At 43.2% G+C, this 21,978-nt stretch overlaps 4 protein-coding genes and 1 long non-coding RNA gene across 11 annotated transcripts; all 5 read right to left on the bottom strand.

Annotated features, from left to right (window-relative positions):
- Nucleotides 1-1,400: 1,400 nt before the first annotated feature.
- LOC143003125 (flavin-containing monooxygenase 5-like) lies at nt 1,401-6,610 on the bottom strand. Of its 4 annotated transcripts, none has more exons than XM_076153642.1 (10): nt 6,536-6,610; nt 4,583-4,721; nt 4,208-4,396; nt 3,400-3,565; nt 3,148-3,290; nt 2,858-3,051; nt 2,597-2,732; nt 2,184-2,403; nt 1,941-2,013; nt 1,401-1,864 (listed from the first exon to the last, which is right to left on the bottom strand). In XM_076153642.1, the coding sequence occupies exons 2-10, from the start codon at nt 4,712-4,714 to the stop codon at nt 1,465-1,467; spliced, it is 1,653 nt and encodes a 550-aa protein (XP_076009757.1). In that variant the 5' UTR covers nt 4,715-4,721; nt 6,536-6,610; the 3' UTR covers nt 1,401-1,464. The 4 variants fall into 4 exon arrangements, 2 of the variants coding, with proteins under 2 accessions (XP_076009757.1, XP_076009756.1); XM_076153641.1 differs by lacking the exon at nt 6,536-6,610 and adding an exon at nt 5,755-5,908; XR_012963835.1 differs by lacking the exon at nt 6,536-6,610 and adding an exon at nt 5,755-5,908 and having other exon boundaries at nt 1,801-1,864; nt 2,184-2,288.
- Nucleotides 6,200-9,747, bottom strand: LOC143003123 (dimethylaniline monooxygenase [N-oxide-forming] 2-like). The gene is made up of 11 exons (XM_076153633.1): nt 9,153-9,747; nt 8,786-8,974; nt 8,498-8,663; nt 8,237-8,379; nt 7,933-8,132; nt 7,621-7,854; nt 7,277-7,398; nt 7,119-7,191; nt 6,935-7,004; nt 6,479-6,850; nt 6,200-6,274 (listed from the first exon to the last, which is right to left on the bottom strand). The coding sequence occupies exons 1-10, from the start codon at nt 9,282-9,284 to the stop codon at nt 6,482-6,484; spliced, it is 1,698 nt and encodes a 565-aa protein (XP_076009748.1). The 5' UTR covers nt 9,285-9,747; the 3' UTR covers nt 6,200-6,274; nt 6,479-6,481.
- A 1,219-nt stretch (nt 9,748-10,966) lies between these two features.
- Nucleotides 10,967-15,060, bottom strand: LOC143002748 (flavin-containing monooxygenase 5-like). 3 transcript variants are annotated; one of them, XM_076153088.1, is made up of 11 exons: nt 14,973-15,060; nt 14,266-14,404; nt 13,721-13,909; nt 13,451-13,616; nt 13,084-13,226; nt 12,801-13,000; nt 12,550-12,685; nt 12,245-12,464; nt 11,845-11,917; nt 11,493-11,745; nt 10,967-11,397 (listed from the first exon to the last, which is right to left on the bottom strand). In XM_076153088.1, the coding sequence occupies exons 2-11, from the start codon at nt 14,395-14,397 to the stop codon at nt 11,239-11,241; spliced, it is 1,671 nt and encodes a 556-aa protein (XP_076009203.1). In that variant the 5' UTR covers nt 14,398-14,404; nt 14,973-15,060; the 3' UTR covers nt 10,967-11,238. The 3 variants fall into 3 exon arrangements, with proteins under 3 accessions (XP_076009203.1, XP_076009204.1, XP_076009205.1); XM_076153089.1 differs by having other exon boundaries at nt 14,957-15,006; XM_076153090.1 differs by lacking the exons at nt 10,967-11,397; nt 11,493-11,745 and having other exon boundaries at nt 11,839-11,917.
- Nucleotides 15,061-15,133: 73 nt separating this feature from the next.
- LOC143002921 (uncharacterized) lies at nt 15,134-16,365 on the bottom strand. The gene is made up of 3 exons (XR_012963824.1): nt 16,235-16,365; nt 15,461-16,113; nt 15,134-15,215 (listed from the first exon to the last, which is right to left on the bottom strand). It is a non-coding gene; the product is annotated as an uncharacterized LOC143002921 (long non-coding RNA).
- A 1,223-nt stretch (nt 16,366-17,588) lies between these two features.
- LOC143002918 (flavin-containing monooxygenase 5-like) lies at nt 17,589-21,596 on the bottom strand. 2 transcript variants are annotated; one of them, XM_076153323.1, is made up of 11 exons: nt 21,506-21,596; nt 20,797-20,935; nt 20,252-20,440; nt 19,982-20,147; nt 19,615-19,757; nt 19,332-19,531; nt 19,081-19,216; nt 18,776-18,995; nt 18,376-18,448; nt 18,024-18,276; nt 17,589-17,928 (listed from the first exon to the last, which is right to left on the bottom strand). In XM_076153323.1, the coding sequence occupies exons 2-11, from the start codon at nt 20,926-20,928 to the stop codon at nt 17,770-17,772; spliced, it is 1,671 nt and encodes a 556-aa protein (XP_076009438.1). In that variant the 5' UTR covers nt 20,929-20,935; nt 21,506-21,596; the 3' UTR covers nt 17,589-17,769. The 2 variants fall into 2 exon arrangements, with proteins under 2 accessions (XP_076009438.1, XP_076009439.1); XM_076153324.1 differs by having other exon boundaries at nt 21,490-21,511.
- Nucleotides 21,597-21,978: the final 382 nt, after the last annotated feature.

Genomic DNA, 21,978 nt, shown 5'->3' with positions numbered 1-21,978 from the left:
AATAGAAGGGACATTTTGTTCGAAATCGTTCGTGTAAAAATGCTGAAATATAACTTGTGTTGTTTTATTACTGTTATTCCGTGTTATCACGCCCACTACTCGACTTTGCGGTGCTTCCCCCCCTGCAATGACTGATAAACAATTTATTGAACTTCTATGGAATTAAACTTTTGTGGCTTGATTCTGCATTGGCATTGCACTTTATTTTCCATTTCTTTGTGCCGTATTAGTCATGCACATAGGCTGTGTTACTGTACATTCTAAACTTAGTGGTTAAGTTAACAAATCAGAAGACGGAACTAAACTCTTAAATAGGCCTAAATAAAAAACCTTCAGGGGTTTTGAAACACAAACATTGTGTGTGTGAAGTGTATGACTGGGTACCAATTTAAGTGTATGTCTACTGAACAAGAGCAGTTGAAACGTAGCCTTTGGTCTATTTCCGGAGTTATAGACCGCTCACCTGAACCTTATCTCTGTGTCTAGCCATCTGTAAATATGTACAATGCAACACCCGCTAACACTGTGAACTCGGTTTAATTGCCCCTCATCATTGTCAGACGTCATTGAGTTATGGAGTTATATCTGAATGAGTTTGCACTTTCAAGGAAAAAACTCTTTTGCCATGTTCACAAGATAAAGATGAACCCAACAAATATAAATGTCGGTCTGAAAACTTGCATTGTCAGGGTGGAATTAATTAGACCAAATGTCCAAATATTCTGCTTCTAAGAGTATCCTGCATACACGGAAGGGGCTTAAGGGACAAGAAGGGAAAACTGTTTGTTAGGTTGCAGAAACCAAAACATCATCCCACCACAGTAGAAGCCTGGTCTGGGGGTCAAATGAAAGGCAGAGAATATGAGGTCGCTGTCTGTGGTGGTTTATCAAAACTAAAGGACAAACTTAGCCACAAAATGTCATTTGAACTGGTATTTTCTGGTTTTATTTTGTTAATCTTACTACAACCACTTCAGAACAGCACCAAATCAACACATCGAGTTATTGAGTTATTGTAGATAAAGTGGTCAAATGTTGTGTGCCCTGAGATAAACACTTAATAATTAACTTACCTGAGATAAACACTTAATAATTAACTTACATTTGTCTGTCCACCAAAGAGCTGGAAGAAAAGAAACCAGCGCCTTTACTGAGGTGAAAAGTTACATAACAAGCCGGAGGTTGTAACCGAGTGATACGAAATGGATTTCATCACCTAAACTCAACTACAGCAAAGTTCAAAGCAATCAATTTCTTAGAAAAACTGAATCGCCTCCAAGTCATGAGATTTAGTACTCCTGCATCAGAGAACATAAACTGGAAGCCCTGCTGGAAAGATTCACATGCATCTTTTCTATGTACATGGAGACACAACGCAAAAAATTTGGAAAAGGCTTGGATGCACTTCTAAAACAGATTGTATTCTACGATTATGTCTCCATCATCATTAATGTTATATGCAGCTTATTGAGGAGTTCTGAAGAAGTTAGAAGGAGAGAAGAAAGGTGAGAGGCTGTGTTTTCTGTAGAGGAAACAGCACAGCAGTGCAGCTCCTGAGAGAGACAGTATGGTGCTGACTTTAGAGAAAGGTCTGCTCTCCGGATCTGGTACCACCCTGGTCCTGAATGGTTGAATAACCCGCTCCCACTGAGTGAGAATGGCCTGACGGGCTCCAGCCCACTGGCCTGGCCCAGTCAGACGGTATTGATAAGGAGTGGGGGGGCCCGTAAAGACCTGCAGCGCAAGTCTGGGGTCCTTTAGAAAGAGCCATAAAATATTTGGTCGAACCCCAAACTGCTCTGCCAGAGTGTCCAGGTAAGGGATGTAGTCCACCTGTAGAGGGGAACGGTCTGAGCAGGCAAACCTAAAGGAAGACAGAAGGAAAAGTGTCAGTAACATGGAGAAAGATACATACACATCTTACTTACAAATCTGCTTACTTCTGATGCATTTTTGGTGTGTCCGCCTCAATTTCCTTGAGCATCACCTCTTCTGATGGGAGTTTGTTTAAACCTGCAGGAAATTCAGTCATATTAATTCATGGCACACAGTTTTGGCTCCGATCTTGATAAGATACAAAGAAGGGAGGGTTGACAGAATAAGAGTAATCATAGACCAGTGATGCACAGACCTACAAGCAAATAACAGCACAGTCAGCCAGTCAGCTTCTGTGGTTCACCCACCTTTAAACACTCTGGTGGCCCAGCGAGCCTGCATCTCAGCCAGAGGGTTGATAGACCCAAATCCATGGATGAAGCCCACCACGGCCAGTGTGGGCTGGGAAAGGCCTGGAGGGAACACATGCTTGTAAAGCTGCAGCCTGTAACCAGACTTAGCCTGCAGTGCTGATGGCAGGAAGGGGAAGCTGTAGTTGTATCCTGTGGCAAAAACTACTACATCCACCTGTGTGACACATCAGCTTATTAGAAGAAGATGGACTTTTCATGAGGCTTCAACATTTCCCAACTCCCCAGCAATTTAGTTGGAGTGATAATAGAGATTGATGGATGCATTAGTCTCATTTTATGTAGTGGGTTTCTTGGGGTAGTGCAAGTACAACCAGCAGGGGGCGTACAAGAACCAGATTTATAGACACCTTATCTATGACGCTCCCATCAACAAAGATCACACTGGACCCACAGAACTCCTTCACATTTGGCTTCATCTGAACCCGGCCTGTGATGATGCGGCCCGGTAAGTCATCGTTCACTACAGGGATCTGAGCAAAGAAACTGCCAACAGGCCAGAGGGACCATGAGCGGAGCCATTGATACAAGAGTGTGTCTCCAGAACTAAACATATACTAGATTTCACTGATAATGATGATGATGGTAGCACATTCTCTTAATGAGCATACTTATGTTTTGGTTCCAGGCCATATAGTTTGTGGTCGTATGCTTGGTTCAGCTGCTTCTCCATCATCCTGCTAGGCGATGAGAAGGAGAGTTTCTGTCGCATACTATCCATCCTGGATGTCAGAAGGTCACCTGGGAGCCCCCCCGGCCCAACTCGTCCGACTACCCATGCCCCGCTCCTCGTACTGAGGTACATCTGCAGGTCAGGACAATGAAACAAATGCATATGTTTGAGGCAGCTGTTTAAAATAAAGTTGCCATCTTTGAAATAAAGAAATGTTTGCTTCTCCACCTGTTCAGCAACTCTACTGGCGTCCACAGCAATATCACCTCCAGAATTTCCAATTCCAATGACCACAACTCTTTTCCCTTGCAGACCTTCTGCGTTCCGGTATTCCCAGCTGTGGAAATATCTGCCTTGAAAGCTCTCAATACCTGAGAGGGAATAAGTGTCATGTACAGATACATGAGGAAAAAGGATGAATGCAATATTGCATTACAACAAATGAATTCACTTTCTGAATGTGCTGTATGTTCCTGCTACCTGGGAAGTCTTTGAGTGGCAGGTGAGGCTGTGTGTAGTGTCCGCTACATACTATCACCGCGTCAAAAACACCAGTCTCTCTCTGTCCCTCTGACTTCTCTGTCTCCACCTCCCACTGGCCGGACACAGCAAAGTCTGGGCTCTGCCTCACACTGACCACGGTAGTCTGAAACACACACACACACACACACACACACACACACGCACACACAGATGTTACCTGAAGTCTGGCATTACTTTCGTCATATATATGTATTGAATATTGTAATATTGTAAAAGAAATGGTCCAGGCCAGTATCAGCTGGAGTATTCAGGCTCTAACTGGACATGTAAACACATAAATAGCTCCATTACACACTATCAGAGTGTTTACAGAACCTTCAGACACCCTGTGTTTCATGATGATGGCATAAATATTCCTCTCTGCTGTTGCTTGGATAATTTACACAATGAAACACAAGTTTAACGACAAGTGAAGACAGCTCATGTAAACATGTGGGGTAGCTCCAGCCTCTTAATGAGACTACTGTGTGAATGTAAACAATGCTGTGCCAGGAGCCAAAGGTGAACTAGATGATTTGATTTGATGTATAAATGTGATGTCAATGTTGTCACCTTGTTAGCCTTGGTGTTGCAAATATTGACAATAGTAAAACATAAAGTGCAGGCCTGTCTATCTATCTGGCGTCTGTCATAGGCATGGCCCGTGTTACATTATCGACAGCTTTACTCTTGTATCCTTCTAACAGAGATCATATTGGCACGTACTGTATCTCTCGTCTTTAAAGCAAATGAAATGGCTCCTAACCTGAAAGCGTATGTGCTGCCTCAGTTTGAAGGTCTGAGCATAGAGGCTCAGGTACCGCACCACGTCGGAGTGATGCAGGTTGTTGGGGAAGTCAGCTGGAGGAGGGAAGTCACTGAACGCCAACATTTCTTTGGAACTGTTGCTAACCACCGAATCATAGATGTTGGCTCTTCCAGGCTCGGGCTTTTCCTAGAGAAGAACGACACAGGGAAAGGGTGACAGACACACAATATTCACATTTTCACCCTCTTAGTATTGTAAATAACTTTTTGCGGCCCACCTGTAGTATCTTCACTGCCCACCAGGGGAAGACACTGCTATAATCCATAATTGTGGTAAGTTCTTATATCTTTAACTAGTAGTTTAATGTCTTACCTTAAATCTCCACAGACCCCCGATGTCATAGCTGCTTTCAAAGCAGGTGGGCTCCAGACCTTCATCCAAACAGGCCTTGATGCTGGTCAGACCGGAAGGCCCTGCGCCAATCACTGCTACCTTCTGAACCATTCTTGACCTGAGGAACAGAAACAGGAAGCACAACTCAGTGGTTTGATCACAGACCTAGCTGAAATGAAGATTGAGGAAGGTTGGAACTGAGGGTTTTATCTGGCTGTCAATGTTCAGGGCGGTGCCTGCAGCTCATCAGATACCGTTAGCTCAGGCCTCATCGCGTTCACTGAGTGGCACTTTTGCATGATGCAATACGGCATAGAAGACTTTCAATCACAAGGATACACCAGAAAAGAACTGATCCCTTCCAGTGATCGCGGAAATACCAAGTTACTATAGAAAACTAGATAATTTGACAAAGACAGTGATTTGTTATGCAACTGTTCCTCTTCCTCACAGGAAGATAAGAGGAGAGAACTGAAGCAACTCCTGAGACTCCAAGACTAATCATTAATCGAGTGCAACAAGTGAAGAAATACACTTGGTCAGCGTTCCTGTTTGATAAGTACTTAGATTACACAATGATGAAGGTGAAACATTAACCAGATACAAGCTTTTGCGAAAAGTCTCACATTTGTGTTAAAGCTGCAACCAGAATCAATATGAAAAACTACATGATTAATCTGCTTTAGACATCAGAGGCTTGTCTCTTTGTATCCAACCTTATAAGAATATCCCTGTAGACTTCAGACGTTTGGTCAAAGTATTGGAAAAGGCAACACAACTTTATCTTAAATTGAGTAGACGTGAGGAATGTCCATCTTGGAGCTCAGTTTCTCTACAGAGACACAACAACAACAACAACAAGAACCACCGCCCCTCTGCTCGCTGTTGGTTTGTCGTTGAGATCTGGGCATTAAACGGTTGAATTACATCACCAGAGCTGGAGTCATGATTGGAGAAGGTAATAAGAGCCCTTGGAAGGCACAGTATGTACTACGGAGGGCCCCTCATTTTAGAATTGAGACTAGTGTATCACTTTTGACAAACACATTGACAAACTAATAAGGGAAAACATCTCCAATATTAAGGAATAATCATTAAAACATCTTGGATCTGGCCCTGCAGCTCAGTATCGCACTATAATCTTTACTTACTTATCTCTTTTCATGTAGTTTGAAACATTCCAAGGACGTACAACCGTGCTAAGCTCTGTTATTTGAGCAAAATCTTAATTTGAAACTGATGACACGAGAACTAACTGCGTCATGTCAATCCAAAATAGCAAAGCTGTGAGGAAACAAACGCACATACTAGAAAACGCGGAAAATAACTAAATATTAAAGACTGATTTAGTGCTCGATTATAATGAAAAGCGAATTGAATTTATCGAGGCAGATTTCCTCACTGTGAAGTTCGGTTGCGACCGAGTCGGAGGGCGGAGCTTCGTAAGATTGAGTGAAGAGATCACGGAAACGGAAACAAAATAAACGAACACTAGTGCGAAAAATAAATAAAACATTGCCAAAAGGGAAACAAAATCGAATTTATGCAACCTGTGATTGTATTCAAATTCCTGTCTGTTGTGGTATTCACAATGTATTTTTGTTTCCAACACCGAATCAGTTGTAATGGTCTTCAGGTTCCATTATGGTAAAGCTGAGTCCAGATCACATTGTAGGGAAGGAAACAACGAGACTGGAGACGGAGATAGACGTAGTCTTGGTTGTTTATTTCACACTAATTAACGTCTACATTCAAAGTCGGAATAATACTAACTCTACTCGGTTAAACCAGAACCGGCAACCCACCCCCTCGGCCGCTCTTAAAGGCACAGGTCATCTTAGGTGAATGTCTCTCTTTGTGGGTCACCACAACATGATGTTATTGAGCTTTCACACACATGTTCCACAGAACAAACATGAAACTGTAAAGAACCTCAGTTGCACTGTGTAGCACTGTGCTGAGTTGATTCTGGGGCGAGAGCACAGTCAGGACCACTGCCCCCCCTGACAGAGCCAGCAGCCAGGGGGACAGGAGGACGGGCCGCCTGCACTCTGGTTCTGGTACCATTCTGGTTCTGAAGGGCTGAGCCACCCGGTCCCACTGAGTAAGGATGGCCTCCCGGGCCCCGGCCCACCGTCCTGACCCGGTCAGACGGTACTGATATGGAGTGCAGGGACCCAAGAAGACCTTCAACCCCAGTCCAGGGTCCCTCAGTAGCAGTCTCAATATGTTTGGTCGAGCTCCTATCTGTGATTGGAAGTGGATCATGATGGTTGTTTTATTTTCTATAAATATCATAACACAATTGGATCTTGTTCTGAATTAACTGACCTCCTCTGCAAGGAAATCCATGTAAGGGATGTTGTCCACCTGGAGTGTTGCCTTTCGTGGACACCTAAATCTGAGAAACCAGAGAGGACAAATGGCATCACCATTACAAATCTGACTATAGTAGAGTATTTAAAGGAAGCACAGGAGAAATGTTGGATTTGTAAATCAGCATGTAGATGTTTACGTCTTCATATATCTCTTCCTGTCAGCCTCAAAGTCAGAGATCATTTTCTCCTTAGGTGGAAGATGGCTCAAACCTTCAGGAAGAAGAAGACAATGAATGACATTAGATATCTGGTGTGTGTGTGTCTGAGTGAATGTGTGTGTGTAAAACCTGTTTACCAGAAAACACTCTAACAGCCCATCTTGCTTGCAATTCCACAATGGGCAAGATTGGTCCCTTCGCCTGAAACAAACCCATGATGGCCAGAGAGGGGCGCTCTAGAGAAGCTACAAACACTTTCCTAAAAAGATTAAAAAGTAGTGAAGTTTTCAATGATATAGGAAGACTGCATGAGCAACTGAACTTGTTGAGTACTTGCATACCATTTGTCAGGGGTTGAGTTGATTTTTAAAACATTTAATAATCAAATTTTCCTAAAGCATTTTAAGGCTCAGATGATGTGAGTTTAAGATTATCTTTGTGTTAAGATGGATTTTGGAAATGGCTGAAGTGGTGCACTTACTTGTACAGTGTAAACTCTCCACCAGGTCCCTCACACAGGTCTGGGGGCAGGAATGGTAAGTTTACGTGATAGCCTGTACAGAAGACCACAGCATCAATGCTCTCCTCCACTGTGTCGTCTTCAAATACAACGCCAGAACCCTGGAATCCTTTAAGGTTCGTCTTCAGCACTACTGCCCCTTGCAGGATTCGGAGAGGAAGATCATCGTTGACCAATGGCCTCCTGTCCAAAAGTCTGAGGGCGACAGGAAACTATGAACTAAAAAATAACGCCATCTAAATCTAAATATGGCTTCCAGAGGTCAATGCTTACCTGTATTTGGGCATCAGACCGTAGAATCTGTGGTCACATTTGTGGTTCAGTGCTCTCTCTGCTGCCCAGTTGGTGATAGATTTGGGTAACATTTGAATGAGAGTTTTGTTGAACCTGGTGAGCATTACCATGTCCAAGGGAAGACCGCCGTTGGACATCCTGCTCAACACCCAGGCCCCCTGGCGTGTACTGACAAATGTCTGTAAGGGGGGAAGAAGAACTCGTGATTTATTTGATCAATGAAATGAAATAATAATAAATGAAGAAGCTCTCCGGTTCCCCACTTCGTTTGTTTTGGTCTCACCTTCTTTGCAGATCTACTGATCTCCACAGCAATGTCTCCTCCAGAATTACCAATACCAACCACCACTACTCTCTTCCCTCTTAAGGCATCTGCGTCTTTGTACTGCCAGCTGTGGTAACACATGCCAGGGAACTGTTCATGTCCTGGAGAGAGAGAGAAATGGAGAGATTCTTTTTGAAAGGATGAGGTGGATCTACACACAAATTCTTGAAAAGTAAGATCACAGTGTGTTAGAGGAGCGATGTCTTTGTGTTCATCAACCTGGAAAGTCCTGTAGTGGTAAGTAAGGGCGGGTGTAAAGGCCTGAACACACCAGAACTCCATCAAAGATCTGCCTCTCTTCCTCTCCATCACTGTTAATGGTCACCACATCCCACTGACCAGAGCACGCAAAATCTGCCCTTTGGCGCACACTCTTCACTGTGGTCTGAAATACACACACACACACACACACACACACACACACACACACACACACACACACACAGTCACATTATGCAGTAGATACTTATAATAATAAAGGATAATAGGACAGGGTAGAGAATGAACCTGAAACTGAATGTATCTGAGCAAGTCAAAGTGTTCAGCGTAGAGCTTGAAGTACTGCAGCAGCTGGGAGTGTGGCATGTAGTTGGGATAATCAGCTGGCATGGGGAAATCACTGTAACACATCATCTCCTTGGAGGTGTTGACCACCAATGAGTGATAAATGCTGCCGCGGTCTGGATCAGGTGACTCCTACGGACAAAGAAGAAAACGTGCTACATTGAGGATGCAATCAAAGCAACGGAGCACTTAGATTGTCCCTAGAAAGTAGAATTCTTCTTTTGTCCACACAGCATCATATAATTTGTGAGTAGCACTCCTGCCCTGGCTATAAAAGGGACATACATTGGATGGATGTTCCTCCACTCACCTTAAATCTCCACAGGCCACCAATGCCATCACTACTTTCAAAGCAAACAGGTTCCAGACCCTCCTCAACACAGCTCTTGATACAGACCAGACCTGAACTGCCCCCTCCGATCACCGCCACACGCCGGGCCATGACTGCTCACTTGCCTCAGTGAAGACAGAAGCAGCCCAGTATATTAAAATGTGTATCTGAAAACCAAATAAAGAGGCGAGTTGGAGAGTAGATCTGCAGCTGTGGCTCTCTTGATCTGATCCAACAGCGTTTACTAATAAGAAGCAAGATATATACTTCAGTGTCAGTGAGTGGTTGCTTAGTTAATCAACAGCGTTGTCAGGGACGGACTTTAACCTTATATGGTGGAATGGAAACGTTGACTTGTTGGGAAATAACAAATAATTAAACATTAAGTATCTTTGCAACCTTTTCTTCATTGCAGGATAGTTCTTTAAAGTTACATCAGACTGACATGACATAAACCAGTGATAAAGAATAAGATAGACGAGTAAGGGTGTGTTTTGAGCTCAGTTAAACTCAAATGTGTAAATCCTAAAGAATAAACCGTAACAATGACCTGAGCTGAATCGTATGATGGAATGTGTTCATATTAGATTACACAACACCAAATCTCTTCCACTCAGGTCACCCCTCCACTCTGCATCATGAGCATGAAAATGGACATACACCAGAAACGTCTGCAGGTCTCAATTAAATTCAATTAAAGTGAATAGTAATTTAACTTAAAATCAGAAAAATGTTTTATCTGTGAACAGATCAGTGACTGATTTTCTATGACGGACTCATTTGGCGAGTATAAGTCACTGCCCTGATGTCAGAGTGGATACATATAGTTGAGTCACCAGAATAAGCAACCAGTAGATGGAGCCAGATAGTAAGAGGAGTTGAGAGTTGTCACATTTCCTTCCTTCCTTCCTTCCTTCCTTCTGTCCTTAGTGTCAAGTCAACTACACTATCAAGGGGAGAACGATTCTGCATAGTGATGAGTGTATTGTATAGGTTACATTTACCCTAAGGTTAAGGGGAGGAGTGATGCATGCTTGGATATGTTCAAGTCTAGTCTGTTCTATAGCCCAATAGCCCAAAAGCTCTAGAGGAGTATGAGGGAAAAACTCCAGAGAATACCTAAATGTGTTAAGAAAAAGGGAAGAAACCTCTGGAGAGGCAAATTCAAGAGAGATTTCCCCTCCACGGACAGCTGGGTGTGCAATAGGAACCTAGAGTGGGATCATACAGAGGTAGTGGCCAGCAGAAGCTTTATCTGTGAAGCTCCAAACCAGCATCTCTAGTTTCACACACTGATTTGATTTAATCTATAACAACTATTTTCTATTAACTATCTGCAATAGATATTAATTCACTTACCTACCATTTGTTCAAACTGTAGCTTGGTTGAGGGAAGATGTGAATAGGCCACTGTTTGTCTGACTTGAATATGTTTAATTAATACTTGGCCAAGTAGCACAAAGAGGTTTAGGTAGAAGGTTGAGAGTTCAAGCAGCCACTCGGTCACTGTACCGTTGTAATGTAGCTTGAGAGGTTGATGTTAACTGGCATGAACCTGTGTGCCTGCTTCTTGTTTGACTGTGTGTGGGGGTGTGTCTCCCCTTTATTCCCATTTCCTCCATCTGCCTGTCACATGCTGCTGAACAGCCAATCAGCTGCACTCCTCTCCCTCTCCACACACCTGATCCCCATTCTCTCATTTGTTCTTGATATATAGCTGATAAGTTTCATGTTGTGTTTTCTGTTATGGTTCCTTAAGTGAGTTTGTGGTGACACACAGGATATTATGATGGTTGAGTCTTAAATGTTCCCACAGGGACTCTTTAGTTGTGTTTTTGCACAGTATTTTCAATGCCACTGGGGACACATGAAAGACATTTCACACCATGTGTACACTGCTGTATTCACAATGCATTAGAAAAAAAGGTTGTTCTACAGAACAGGTTTAAAGGTTATATAGACTCATACCTTTAGCATTACTGGAGTGAACAACTAGTATACTGACAGAACTGTAGAGACAACATCTTCTGGCTCAAAATCTTATTGTTTGACCTCTGAGGCACGTTCAGATATTTATCCTCGTCTGCGGGCGGAGGTGGGACAGGAAGTTGGGGATGGCGGTTGGGTTGCGGACATGGATGTGATAGATAGCAGCTCCTCCAGCCATGACAATCAGGCTCAGCTTCAGCAGACGGCCGGTGATGGAAGATTCAGGCTCATCCAACTGATAGAAATTGGGAAAGGTTAACTTTACCATACATTTCACATGGATTATATTCCTGGGTTCTGTACCAAGGAGAACAAATATCTGCTGCTGACCTTTCTGGTTTTGAGTGGCTGGTACATGCGGTCAAACTGGGTGAAGATTGCCCTGCGGGCCCCATCCCATTTCCCGGGCCCTTGCAAGCGGTACTGGTAGGAACTGACAGGCCCCCACAGAACCTTCTTAAAGAGTGGGTAATCTGTGAAGAGGAGCCAGAGGAGATTTGGCCGCACTCCAATCTCTCCAGCTACCTCGTCCATGTAGGAAACAAAGTCCACCTGCAGGGGTGTCAGCTTGGACACGATGTAGCTGTCAGGAGGATACAACAGACGTAAATAAAGGATTCATGAATAAAAGTATAGACCAAAACATCTGGTGCATTATGCAACTGAGCCCTCACACATTTACCTTTTGGATATGTCATGAGTGTCTCTCTCTATAGCCTTTATCATGGTCTGGCTTGAAGGCAGTTTTTTATACCCTGGTAAGTAGAAAGATAGAAAAACGAGTAAATGCCAGACATGTAGATTCTGGGCTGATGGCACTGAGGTGATGCAAGTCTCCATAACATGTTTTTGCATTAGATCAAAGTTGTGGAAAAATAACTATCTGTGTAACAACCAGAACTGAGCCACTGCAGTGTGAAGGAATAAACTGATTCATCTGTTTACTCCTGAGTCCTCTCGATTGTCTTGCTACCTAAGACCAAGAATTTCTACCACAATCTGCAGTTTGCTTTATAGCCCTTTATAGCTTTATTGCTCCAATAATAACAATAATAACTAATGCTGATATGATGCAGCCTCACCTTTGAGGACCCGTGTAACCCAGCGGGCCTGCAGCTCAGCCTGAGGCATAATGGCTCCAAGGGCATGGATGAAGCCAACAACAGCCAGAGTGGGATGCTCCATGTTGGGGGGGAAGACATGCTTGTACAGACCCACACGATGCCCTGACTTGTACATCACATTGTTGGGCAGGTACGGCCAATCGTAGTTGTACCCTGTGGCGAACACAATCGTATCCACCTACAATGTGGACAGATACAGGCTGAACTTGTGCTGCAAGTCAACAAGAGCTTCAATCTGAAATGTTTCTGCTCATTCTCCCGACCTTTTCCACAACGGTTCCATCATCAAACACCACAGTGGAGCCACAGATCTCCTTCACGTTTGGTTTGATGGTGACCGCTCCAGAGAGGATCTTCATAGGCAGGTCATCGTTGATCACTGGGATCTGACTGAAAAGCCTGTTCAGGAGATGTGAGAACAAAGGGCAGAGGTCAAATTAAAGCAAACCATGGTACAGAAAAGTATTCAGATAAGCAAACAATGTACATGAAACTGTAAACAGAAATATCCCACCTGTGTTTGGGCTTGATGGCATACATGGTGTGATCATACATGGCATTGAGTTTCTTTTCACCAAACCAGTTGAAAAAGCTCATTGGGAACAGCTGGAACAGGATGTGGACAAATCTTGTATTGTACTTCATGTCCACTGGTACACCAAAGTCAGAAACCTGACGGATGATCCAGGCGCCACGCCGAGTGCTCATGTAAACCTGGAAAGACCAGAAACTAATGTTACATCTTGAATCAATGACTTGAATTAAAGTAGGAAACTGGCAATCTTTGACTTCCCAACCTGGTCTGCAACTCTGCTGGTCTCCACAGCAATGTCCCCCCCGGAGTTACCGATGCCGATGACCACCACTCTCTTGCCGTAGAAGTCTTCCGGGCCCTTGTAGTCCCAGCTGTGAAGGTATTTTCCCTCAAAGGTCTCAATTCCTGCAGCACACAGTCATTCAACAGAATAATGTATTTGATATATTGTATATGATGTTTTAATTTAAAATTTCTGGTACTTCCTGTTGCACACAGGCAGCTTTTCTATCTATAATGCATGTTGCAGATCAACATTAAGATCATTGGGGCTAAACTAATGAGCTCTAGATTTGTGTCACGAGTTGCAGGAGCATCTGTTTGTACAATAATCCATTCTCCATTGTTACCTGGGAAGTCTTTGAATGGAATGTTAGGGTAGGTGTAGTGACCAGAGCAGCAGATGACTGCATCAAACACCTGACTCTGCTGCTGTCCATCCTTATCTTCAGTCACCACTTCCCACTGACCGCTGCGAGCAAAGTCAGGCCTCGGTTTGACGCTCTTCACTGTGGTCTACGTTTGAAAGAAACATGCACATAACAAGCTGGTTTATAATGACCTTGTTAAGAGAGCTGAGGAATCAACTCCTATCTATCCAGCCATCTGTGTATCGTTACCTGAAAGCGAATGTGTTTCAATAGCTTGAAGTGATCAGCATACATCCTGAAGTATGTTAGGATCTTTGAGTGATGCATGTAGTTTGGATAATCAGCAGGAATGGGGAAGTCACTGTAGCACATCATCTCCTTGGAGATGTTGATGGTGAGGGATCGGTAAATGCTGGCCCTGTTGGGCTCTGACACTTCCTGCGGAGGACAGAAGGACAGAAGTTAAGAATGTACCAGTGTTGGGAAAGGGTACATTTACCATAACGTAAAGGGGAGTGAGAGGAGTGATGCATGCTTGGATACGTTCAAATTGAGTGAGAAGGGGGAGAGAGAAAGCGAGAAAGAGAGAGAAAGCTATAAGCACCGTACAGGAGCATCAGTGAGTATCAATGCTGGTGTGTGTGAGAGCTCAATGTGAGTGTGTGTGTTTTTCAAGTTGAGGAACATTTGAGTGAAAAAAATGATTAAAAAGCCCTGCAATTACATTTGAGACAGAAATCATTAATGCTGGTGAGTGACAGCAGGTTAGTTAAGAGAAAATGTTGCTGTCCTGCCTTGAACTTCCAAAGTCCTCCCATGTCATCACTGCTTTCAAAGCCAGTTGGCACCAAGCCCTCATCCAGGCAAGCCTTTACGCAAGTCAGACCTGCCGGGCCGGCCCCGATCACTGCCACTCTGTGCACCATGATGGACCTGAAACAAACCAGACTTGTGTTAATCTGCTGCTATTACAGAACACATTCCTGTCAAGAGACAAGACAAGCCAACTGGGTGTGTCTGCAGAGCATCGAGCATTTCAAGAAAACTATTTTGTCAAAATAGTGGAGAAGACATCTGCAAACTCTGATTCTGAGCACTGATTCTCTGTGATCTAAGGTTCTAAAAGCCTTGTGACCACATAGATGTATTTAAGTGTGAGAGATGTCCAATATTAACACTCATCTAGTCAAAGAGCTCATCACAGATCAGATTTAAGCAATTACATTTAAGCATTTATGCAATCGTCAAATCTATAGAGCCATTTCTAAATGATAGCTTTTGATAACAAGATATGAAAACCAGTCATTATATAATGCTAAATATAACATAATGTAGAGACTTGCACATAAACTGTAAATGCAAACTCATTTTGAAAAGGCTACAAGACATATTCTGCAGGAGTTTACATGTAAATCATGCAAAATAAATCTAATTTTGGAAATCACCACATTTCTATATACAAATCAAACAAGAACAAACCACAACCTTTTTCCCGTCTTACCTTGTTCCTGAGGGCACCGACTGAGTGTCTGTAGGGTGGGAAGAGGCAAAGAAGAGCTCCGCCTTATATACTCACATAAAAAAACCCAACCAAAATAGGAAACTATCATGGACGCTCCGTTTACCCAAAGCCAGATTTGATCTTCGACTAAAGTTCAGTCGAACCAGCTTAAATTGGTTGAATGACGTAGGTGGGATGAAGAGGCTGATGAGTCTCAGTCATGAGTCATCAGACCACAACTGGCTGTGAAATGAATAAATGTTTAATACTCTGCCACAAAGCAGTCAGTCCAAATAACCATGAAGGAACTAAGACAATGTTTTATATATAACATTTATATTTGGACAGATGTACAGGAGCGTCTCAGTTAATTAGAAGTTTATTTAGTTTTATTATTATTATTTACATTTTGAACGAGTATGTTGGATTTTTGGGTTCAAACATTGAGTTAACGGTCATCAATTCCTTAAATAATTTCATTGAGTTACCTTGGTGACCAGTAGAGATTTCCCACGTTAGGACATCTTCCTCTTCCTCTTCCAATTCACTGTCCTGCCCTTTGGATTGCATGGAGCTCCAGCCACCTCCCAGCAGCTGATGGACCAGATGCTGGGATTGTCACGTTTCTGCAGCTTACCTGGATGCCATTGTCATTTACAGTGACAGTTGGGAGACCCACATGCAACATCTGCAAGACGTCTTCAACCCGAGCTGCTGGCTTAATGATTAAGTTTGCTTTTTATTTGGGGCAAAGACGACGTTGTTGGTCATTGGTCACCGCATCTTCACGCCACGGACACAGGAAGTACAAGCCTTGGATACGAAGCTCAAGTCATTTCTAGGAATGGCAGGTTGGTACTGAATGATTATTCCTCAGTCAAACAGCTGCAGTGGACTGGGGGGGGGGCAGTGGAAGCGGAGACAGGCGCTCTGTAAGCATCTGGATTTGTACTATCCAGAGCCGATAAAGATGCTTCAGACTGTTGCCCAGGGTCCGAAGCTTTGGGTCTTTTTGGATGATGCAAACACTATGTAAAGACATTAGAAGAACTTGAAATGACCTGTTTGCTAGGAGTTACCTGAGCGTCCAGAGTGGCGTCCTGCTGGTGCAACAGGTGAACGAAAGAGGAGCACACCTGACCTGGAGACAAGATGCAGGAAGAGGACAAGATGCAGGAAACGTGTTGATGTAATGTAAGAGGATTTGTTTTAATGTTTATCTTTGTTATAAAACTAGAGTGTCTGAGTTTAAGAGTGTTTACTTAGATTGTCTTTTGGCCTTATGTTGATGTTGTTGAGATATTTAACGTTCAATCTTCCCTCGTGTTCATTTTGCGGTGAGCCAGCAGCTGTAAATGTGTCAGCAGGTTGGGTATTTCACCGCTCAGCTCAGTTAATGATACTCTGATGTTCACGTTTATCACCTTGACCTTATCTGCACCGTGTTTGCTGTCAAACACGTCAAATTTGGTAAGAATAGTGGCTAAACAACAAAACACACAATCATTTCTGGAAAATACAGCAAAGTGCAGTGGAAGCTGATGGAGGCGGAGCCACAGTGACCCAGCACGACCTTTTCTGATGTTTGTGATCAGACATGGAATGTGCAAGATCTATTTCTAATAAAGATAAATATAATTACAGTACAATCACAGCAATAATCCCATTTTATTTACAGTTCCTACACATTCCCATCATCCGTCCACTAAAGGAAAATAGGTTACATTTACCCTAAGGTTAAGGGGAGGAGTGATGCATGCTTGGATATGTTCAAGTCGAGTCAAGTCAACTTTATTTCTATAGCCCAATAGCCCAAAAGCTCGAGAGGAGTATGAGGAAAAACTCCAGAGAATACCTAAATGTATTAAGAAAAAGGGAAGAAACCTCTGGGGAGGCAAATTCAAGAGAGATTTCCCCTCCACGGACAGCTGGGTGTGCAATAGGAACCTAGAGTGGGATCATACAGAGGTAGTGGCCAGCAGAAGCTAATATCCAAACCAGCATCTCTAGTTTCACACACTGATTTGATTTAATCTATAACAACTATTTTTTATTAACTATCTGCAATAGATATTAATTCACTTACCTACCATTTGTTCAAACTGTAGCTTGGTTGAGGGAAGATGTGAATAGGCCACTGTTTGTCTGACTTGAATATGTTTAATTAATACTTGGCCAAGTAGCACAAAGAGGTTTAGGTAGAAGGTTGAGAGTTCAAGCAGCCACTCGGTCACTGCACCGTTGTAATTTAGCTTGAGAGATTGATCTTAACTGGCATGAACCTGTGTGTCTGCTTCTTGTTTGACTGTGTGTGTGGGTGTGTCTCCCCTTTATTCCCATTTCCTCCATCTGCCTGTCACATGCTGCTGAACAGCCAATCAGCTGCACTCCTCTCCCTCTCCACACACCTGATCCCCATTCTCTCATTTGTTCTTGATAATCAGTATATCTGATATGTTTCATGTTGTGTTTTCTGTTATGGTTCCTTAAGTGAGTTTGTGGTGACACACAGGATATTATGATGGTTGAGTCTTAAATGTTCCCACAGGGACTCTTTAGTTGTGTTTTTGCACAGTATTTTCAATGCCACTGGGGACACATGAAAGACATTTCACACCATGTGTACACTGCTGTATTCACACTGCATTAGAAAAAAAGGTTGTTCTACAGAACAGGTTTAAAGGTTATATAGACTCATACCTTTAGCATTACTGGAGTGAACAACTAGTATACTGACAGAACTGTAGAGACAACATCTTCTGGCTCAAAATCTTATTGTTTGACCTCTGAGGCACGTTCAGATATTTATCCTCGTCTGCGGGCGGAGGTGGGACAGGAAGTTGGGGATGGCGGTTGGGTTGCGGACATGGATGTGATAGATAGCAGCTCCTCCAGCCATGACAATCAGGCTCAGCTTCAGCAGACGGCCGGTGATGGAAGACTCAGGCTCATCCAACTGATAGAAATTGGGAAAGGTTAACTTTACCATACATTTCACATGGATTATATTCCTGGGTTCTGTTCCAAGGAGAACAAATATCTGCTGCTGACCTTTCTGGTTTTGAGTGGCTGGTACATGCGGTCAAACTGGGTGAAGATTGCCCTGCGGGCCCCATCCCATTTCCCGGGCCCTTGCAAGCGGTACTGGTAGGAACTGACAGGCCCCCACAGAACCTTCTTAAAGAGTGGGTAATCTGTGAAGAGGAGCCAGAGGAGATTTGGCCGCACTCCAATCTCTCCAGCTACCTCGTCCATGTAGGAAACAAAGCCCACTTGCAGGGGTGTCAGCTTGGACACGATGTAGCTGTCAGGAGGATACAACAGATGTAAATAAAGGATTCATGAATAAAAGTATAGACCAAAACATCTGGTGCATTATGCAACTGAGCCCTCACACATTTACCTTTTGGATATGTCATGAGTGTCTCTCTCTATAGCCTTTATCATGGTCTGGCTTGAAGGCAGTTTTTTATACCCTGGTAAGTAGAAAGATAGAAAAACGAGTAAATGCCAGACATGTAGATTCTGGGCTGATGGCACTGAGGTGATGCAAGTCTCCATAACATGTTTTTGCATTAGATCAAAGTTGTGGAAAAATAACTATCTGTGTAACAACCAGAACTGAGCCACTGCAGTGTAAAGGAATAAACTGATTCATCTGTTTACTCCTGAGTCCTCTCGATTGTCTTGCTACCTAAGACCAAGAATTTCTACCACAATCTGCAGTTTGCTTTATAGCCCTTTATAGCTTTATTGCTCCAATAATAACCATAATAACTAATGCTGATATGATGCAGCCTCACCTTTGAGGACCCGTGTAACCCAGCGGGCCTGCAGCTCAGCCTGAGGCATAATGGCTCCAAGGGCATGAATGAAGCCAACAACAGCCAGAGTGGGATGCTCCATGTTGGGGGGGAAGACATGCTTGTACAGACCCACACGATGCCCTGACTTGTACATCACATTGTTGGGCAGGTACGGCCAATCGTAGTTGTACCCTGTGGCGAACACAATCGTATCCACCTACAATGTGGACAGATACAGGCTGAACTTGTGCTGCAAGTCAACAAGAGCTTCAATCTGAAATGTTTCTGCTCATTCTCCCGACCTTTTCCACAACGGTTCCATCATCAAACACCACAGTGGAGCCACAGATCTCCTTCACGTTTGGTTTGATGGTGACCGCTCCAGAGAGGATCTTCATAGGCAGGTCATCGTTGATCACTGGGATCTGACTGAAAAGCCTGTTCAGGAGATGTGAGAACAAAGGGCAGAGGTCAAATTAAAGCAAACCATGGTACAGAAAAGTATTCAGATAAGCAAACAATGTACATGAAACTGTAAACAGAAATATCCCACCTGTGTTTGGGCTTGATGGCATACATGGTGTGATCATACATGGCATTGAGTTTCTTTTCACCAAACCAGTTGAAAAAGCTCATTGGGAACAGCTGGAACAGGATGTGGACAAATCTTGTATTGTACTTCATGTCCACTGGTACACCAAAGTCAGAAACCTGACGTGTGATCCAGGCGCCACGCCGAGTGCTCATGTAAACCTGGAAAGACCAGAAACTAATGTTACATCTTGAATCAATGACTTGAATTAAAGTAGGAAACTGGCAATCTTTGACTTCCCAACCTGGTCTGCAACTCTGCTGGTCTCCACCGCAATGTCCCCCCCGGAGTTACCGATGCCGATGACCACCACTCTCTTGCCGTAGAAGTCTTCCGGGCCCTTGTAGTCCCAGCTGTGAAGGTATTTTCCCTCAAAGGTCTCAATTCCTGCAGCACACAGTCATTCAACAGAATAATGTATTTGATATATTGTATATGATGTTTTAATTTCAAATTTCTGGTACTTCCTGTTGCACTCAGGCAGCTTTTCTATCTATAATGCATGTTGCAGATCAACATTAAGATCATTGGGGCTAAACTAATGAGCTCTAGATTTGTGTCACGAGTTGCAGGAGCATCTGTTTGTACAATAATCCATTCTCCATTGTTACCTGGGAAGTCTTTGAATGGAATGTTAGGGTAGGTGTAGTGACCAGAGCAGCAGATGACTGCATCAAACACCTGACTCTGCTGCTGTCCATCCTTATCTTCAGTCACCACTTCCCACTGACCGCTGCGAGCAAAGTCAGGCCTCTGTTTGACGCTCTTCACTGTGGTCTACGTTTGAAAGAAACATGCACATAACAAGCTGGTTTATAATGACCTTGTTAAGAGAGCTGAGGAATCAACTCCTATCTATCCAGCCATCTGTGTATCGTTACCTGAAAGCGAATGTGTTTCAATAGCTTGAAGTGATCAGCATACATCCTGAAGTATGTTAGGATCTTTGAGTGATGCATGTAGTTTGGATAATCAGCAGGAATGGGGAAGTCACTGTAGCACATCATCTCCTTGGAGACGTTGATGGTGAGGGATCGGTAAATGCTGGCCCTGTTGGGCTCTGACACTTCCTGCGGAGGACAGAAGGACAGAAGTTAAGAATGTACCAGTGTTGGGAAAGGGTACATTTACCATAACGTAAAGGGGAGTGAGAGGAGTGATGCATGCTTGGATACGTTCAAATTGAGTGAGAAGGGGGAGAGAGAAAGCGAGAAAGAGAGAGAAAGCTATAAGCATCGTACAGGAGCATCAGTGAGTATCAATGCTGGTGTGTGTGAGAGCTCAATGTGAGTGTGTGTGTTTTTCAAGTTGAGGAACATTTGAGTGAAAAAAATGATTAAAAAGCCCTGCGATTACATTTGAGACAGAAATCATAAATGCTGGTGAGTGACAGCAGGTTAGTTTAGAGAAAATGTTGCTGTCCTGCCTTGAACTTCCAAAGTCCTCCCATGTCATCACTGCTTTCAAAGCCAGTTGGAGCCAAGCCCTCATCCAGGCAAGCCTTTACGCAAGTCAGACCTGCCGGGCCGGCCCCGATCACTGCCACTCTGTGCACCATGATGGACCTGAAACAAACCAGACTTGTGTTAATCTGCTGCTATTACAGAACAAATTCCTAAATCAAGAGACAAGACAAGCCAACTGGGTGTGTCTGCAGAGCATCGAGCATTTCAAGAAAACTATTTTGTCAAAATAGTGGAGAAGACATCTGCAAACTCTGATTCTGAGCACTGATTCTCTGTGATCTAAGGTTCTAAAAGCCTTGTGACCACATAGATGTATTTAAGTGTGAGAGATGTCCAATATTAACACTCATCTAGTCAAAGAGCTCTTCACAGATCAGATTTAAGCAATTACATTTAAGCATTTATGCAATCGTCAAATCTATAGAGCCATTTCTAAATGATAGCTTTTGATAACAAGATATGAAAACCAGTCATTATATAATGCTAAATATAACATAATGTAGAGACTTGCACATAAACTGTAAATGCAAACTCATTTTGAAAAGGCTACAAGACATATTCTGCAGGAGTTTACATGTAAATCATGCAAAATAAATCTAATTTTGGAAATCACCACATTTCTATATACAAATCAAACAAGAACAAACCACAACCTTTTTCCCGTCTTACCTTGTTCCTGAGGGCACCGACTGAGTGTCTGTAGGGTGGTAAGAGGCGAAGAAGAGCTCCGCCTTATATACTCACACAAAACAACCCAACCAACCAGCTTAAATTGGTTGAATGACAGGTGGGATGAAGAGGCTAATGAGTCTCAGTCATGAGTCATCAGACCACAACTGGCTGTGAAATGAATAAATGTTTAATACTCTGCCACAAAGCAGTCAGTCCAAATAACCATGAAGGAACTAAGACAATGTTTTATATATAACATTTATATTTGGACAGATGTACAGGAGCGTCTCAGTTAATTAGAAGTATATTTAGTTTTATTATTATTATTTACATTTTGAACGAGTATGTTGGATATTTGGGTTCAAACATTGAGTTAACGGTCATCAATTCCTTAAATAATTTCATTGAGTTACCTTGGTGACCAGTAGAGATTTCCCACGTTAGGACATCTTCCTCTTCCTCTTCCAATT

This window comes from Genypterus blacodes, unplaced genomic scaffold (assembly GCF_046128005.1).
Source record: "Genypterus blacodes isolate CSIRO-AG114 ecotype Tasmania unplaced genomic scaffold, CSIRO-AGI_Gbla_v1 ptg000058l_1, whole genome shotgun sequence".
In the NCBI taxonomy this organism is placed as follows: domain Eukaryota; kingdom Metazoa; phylum Chordata; class Actinopteri; order Ophidiiformes; family Ophidiidae; genus Genypterus; species Genypterus blacodes.
The sequence above is the reverse complement of the archived record's forward strand: the minus strand, read 5'-3'. Positions and strand labels throughout refer to the sequence as shown.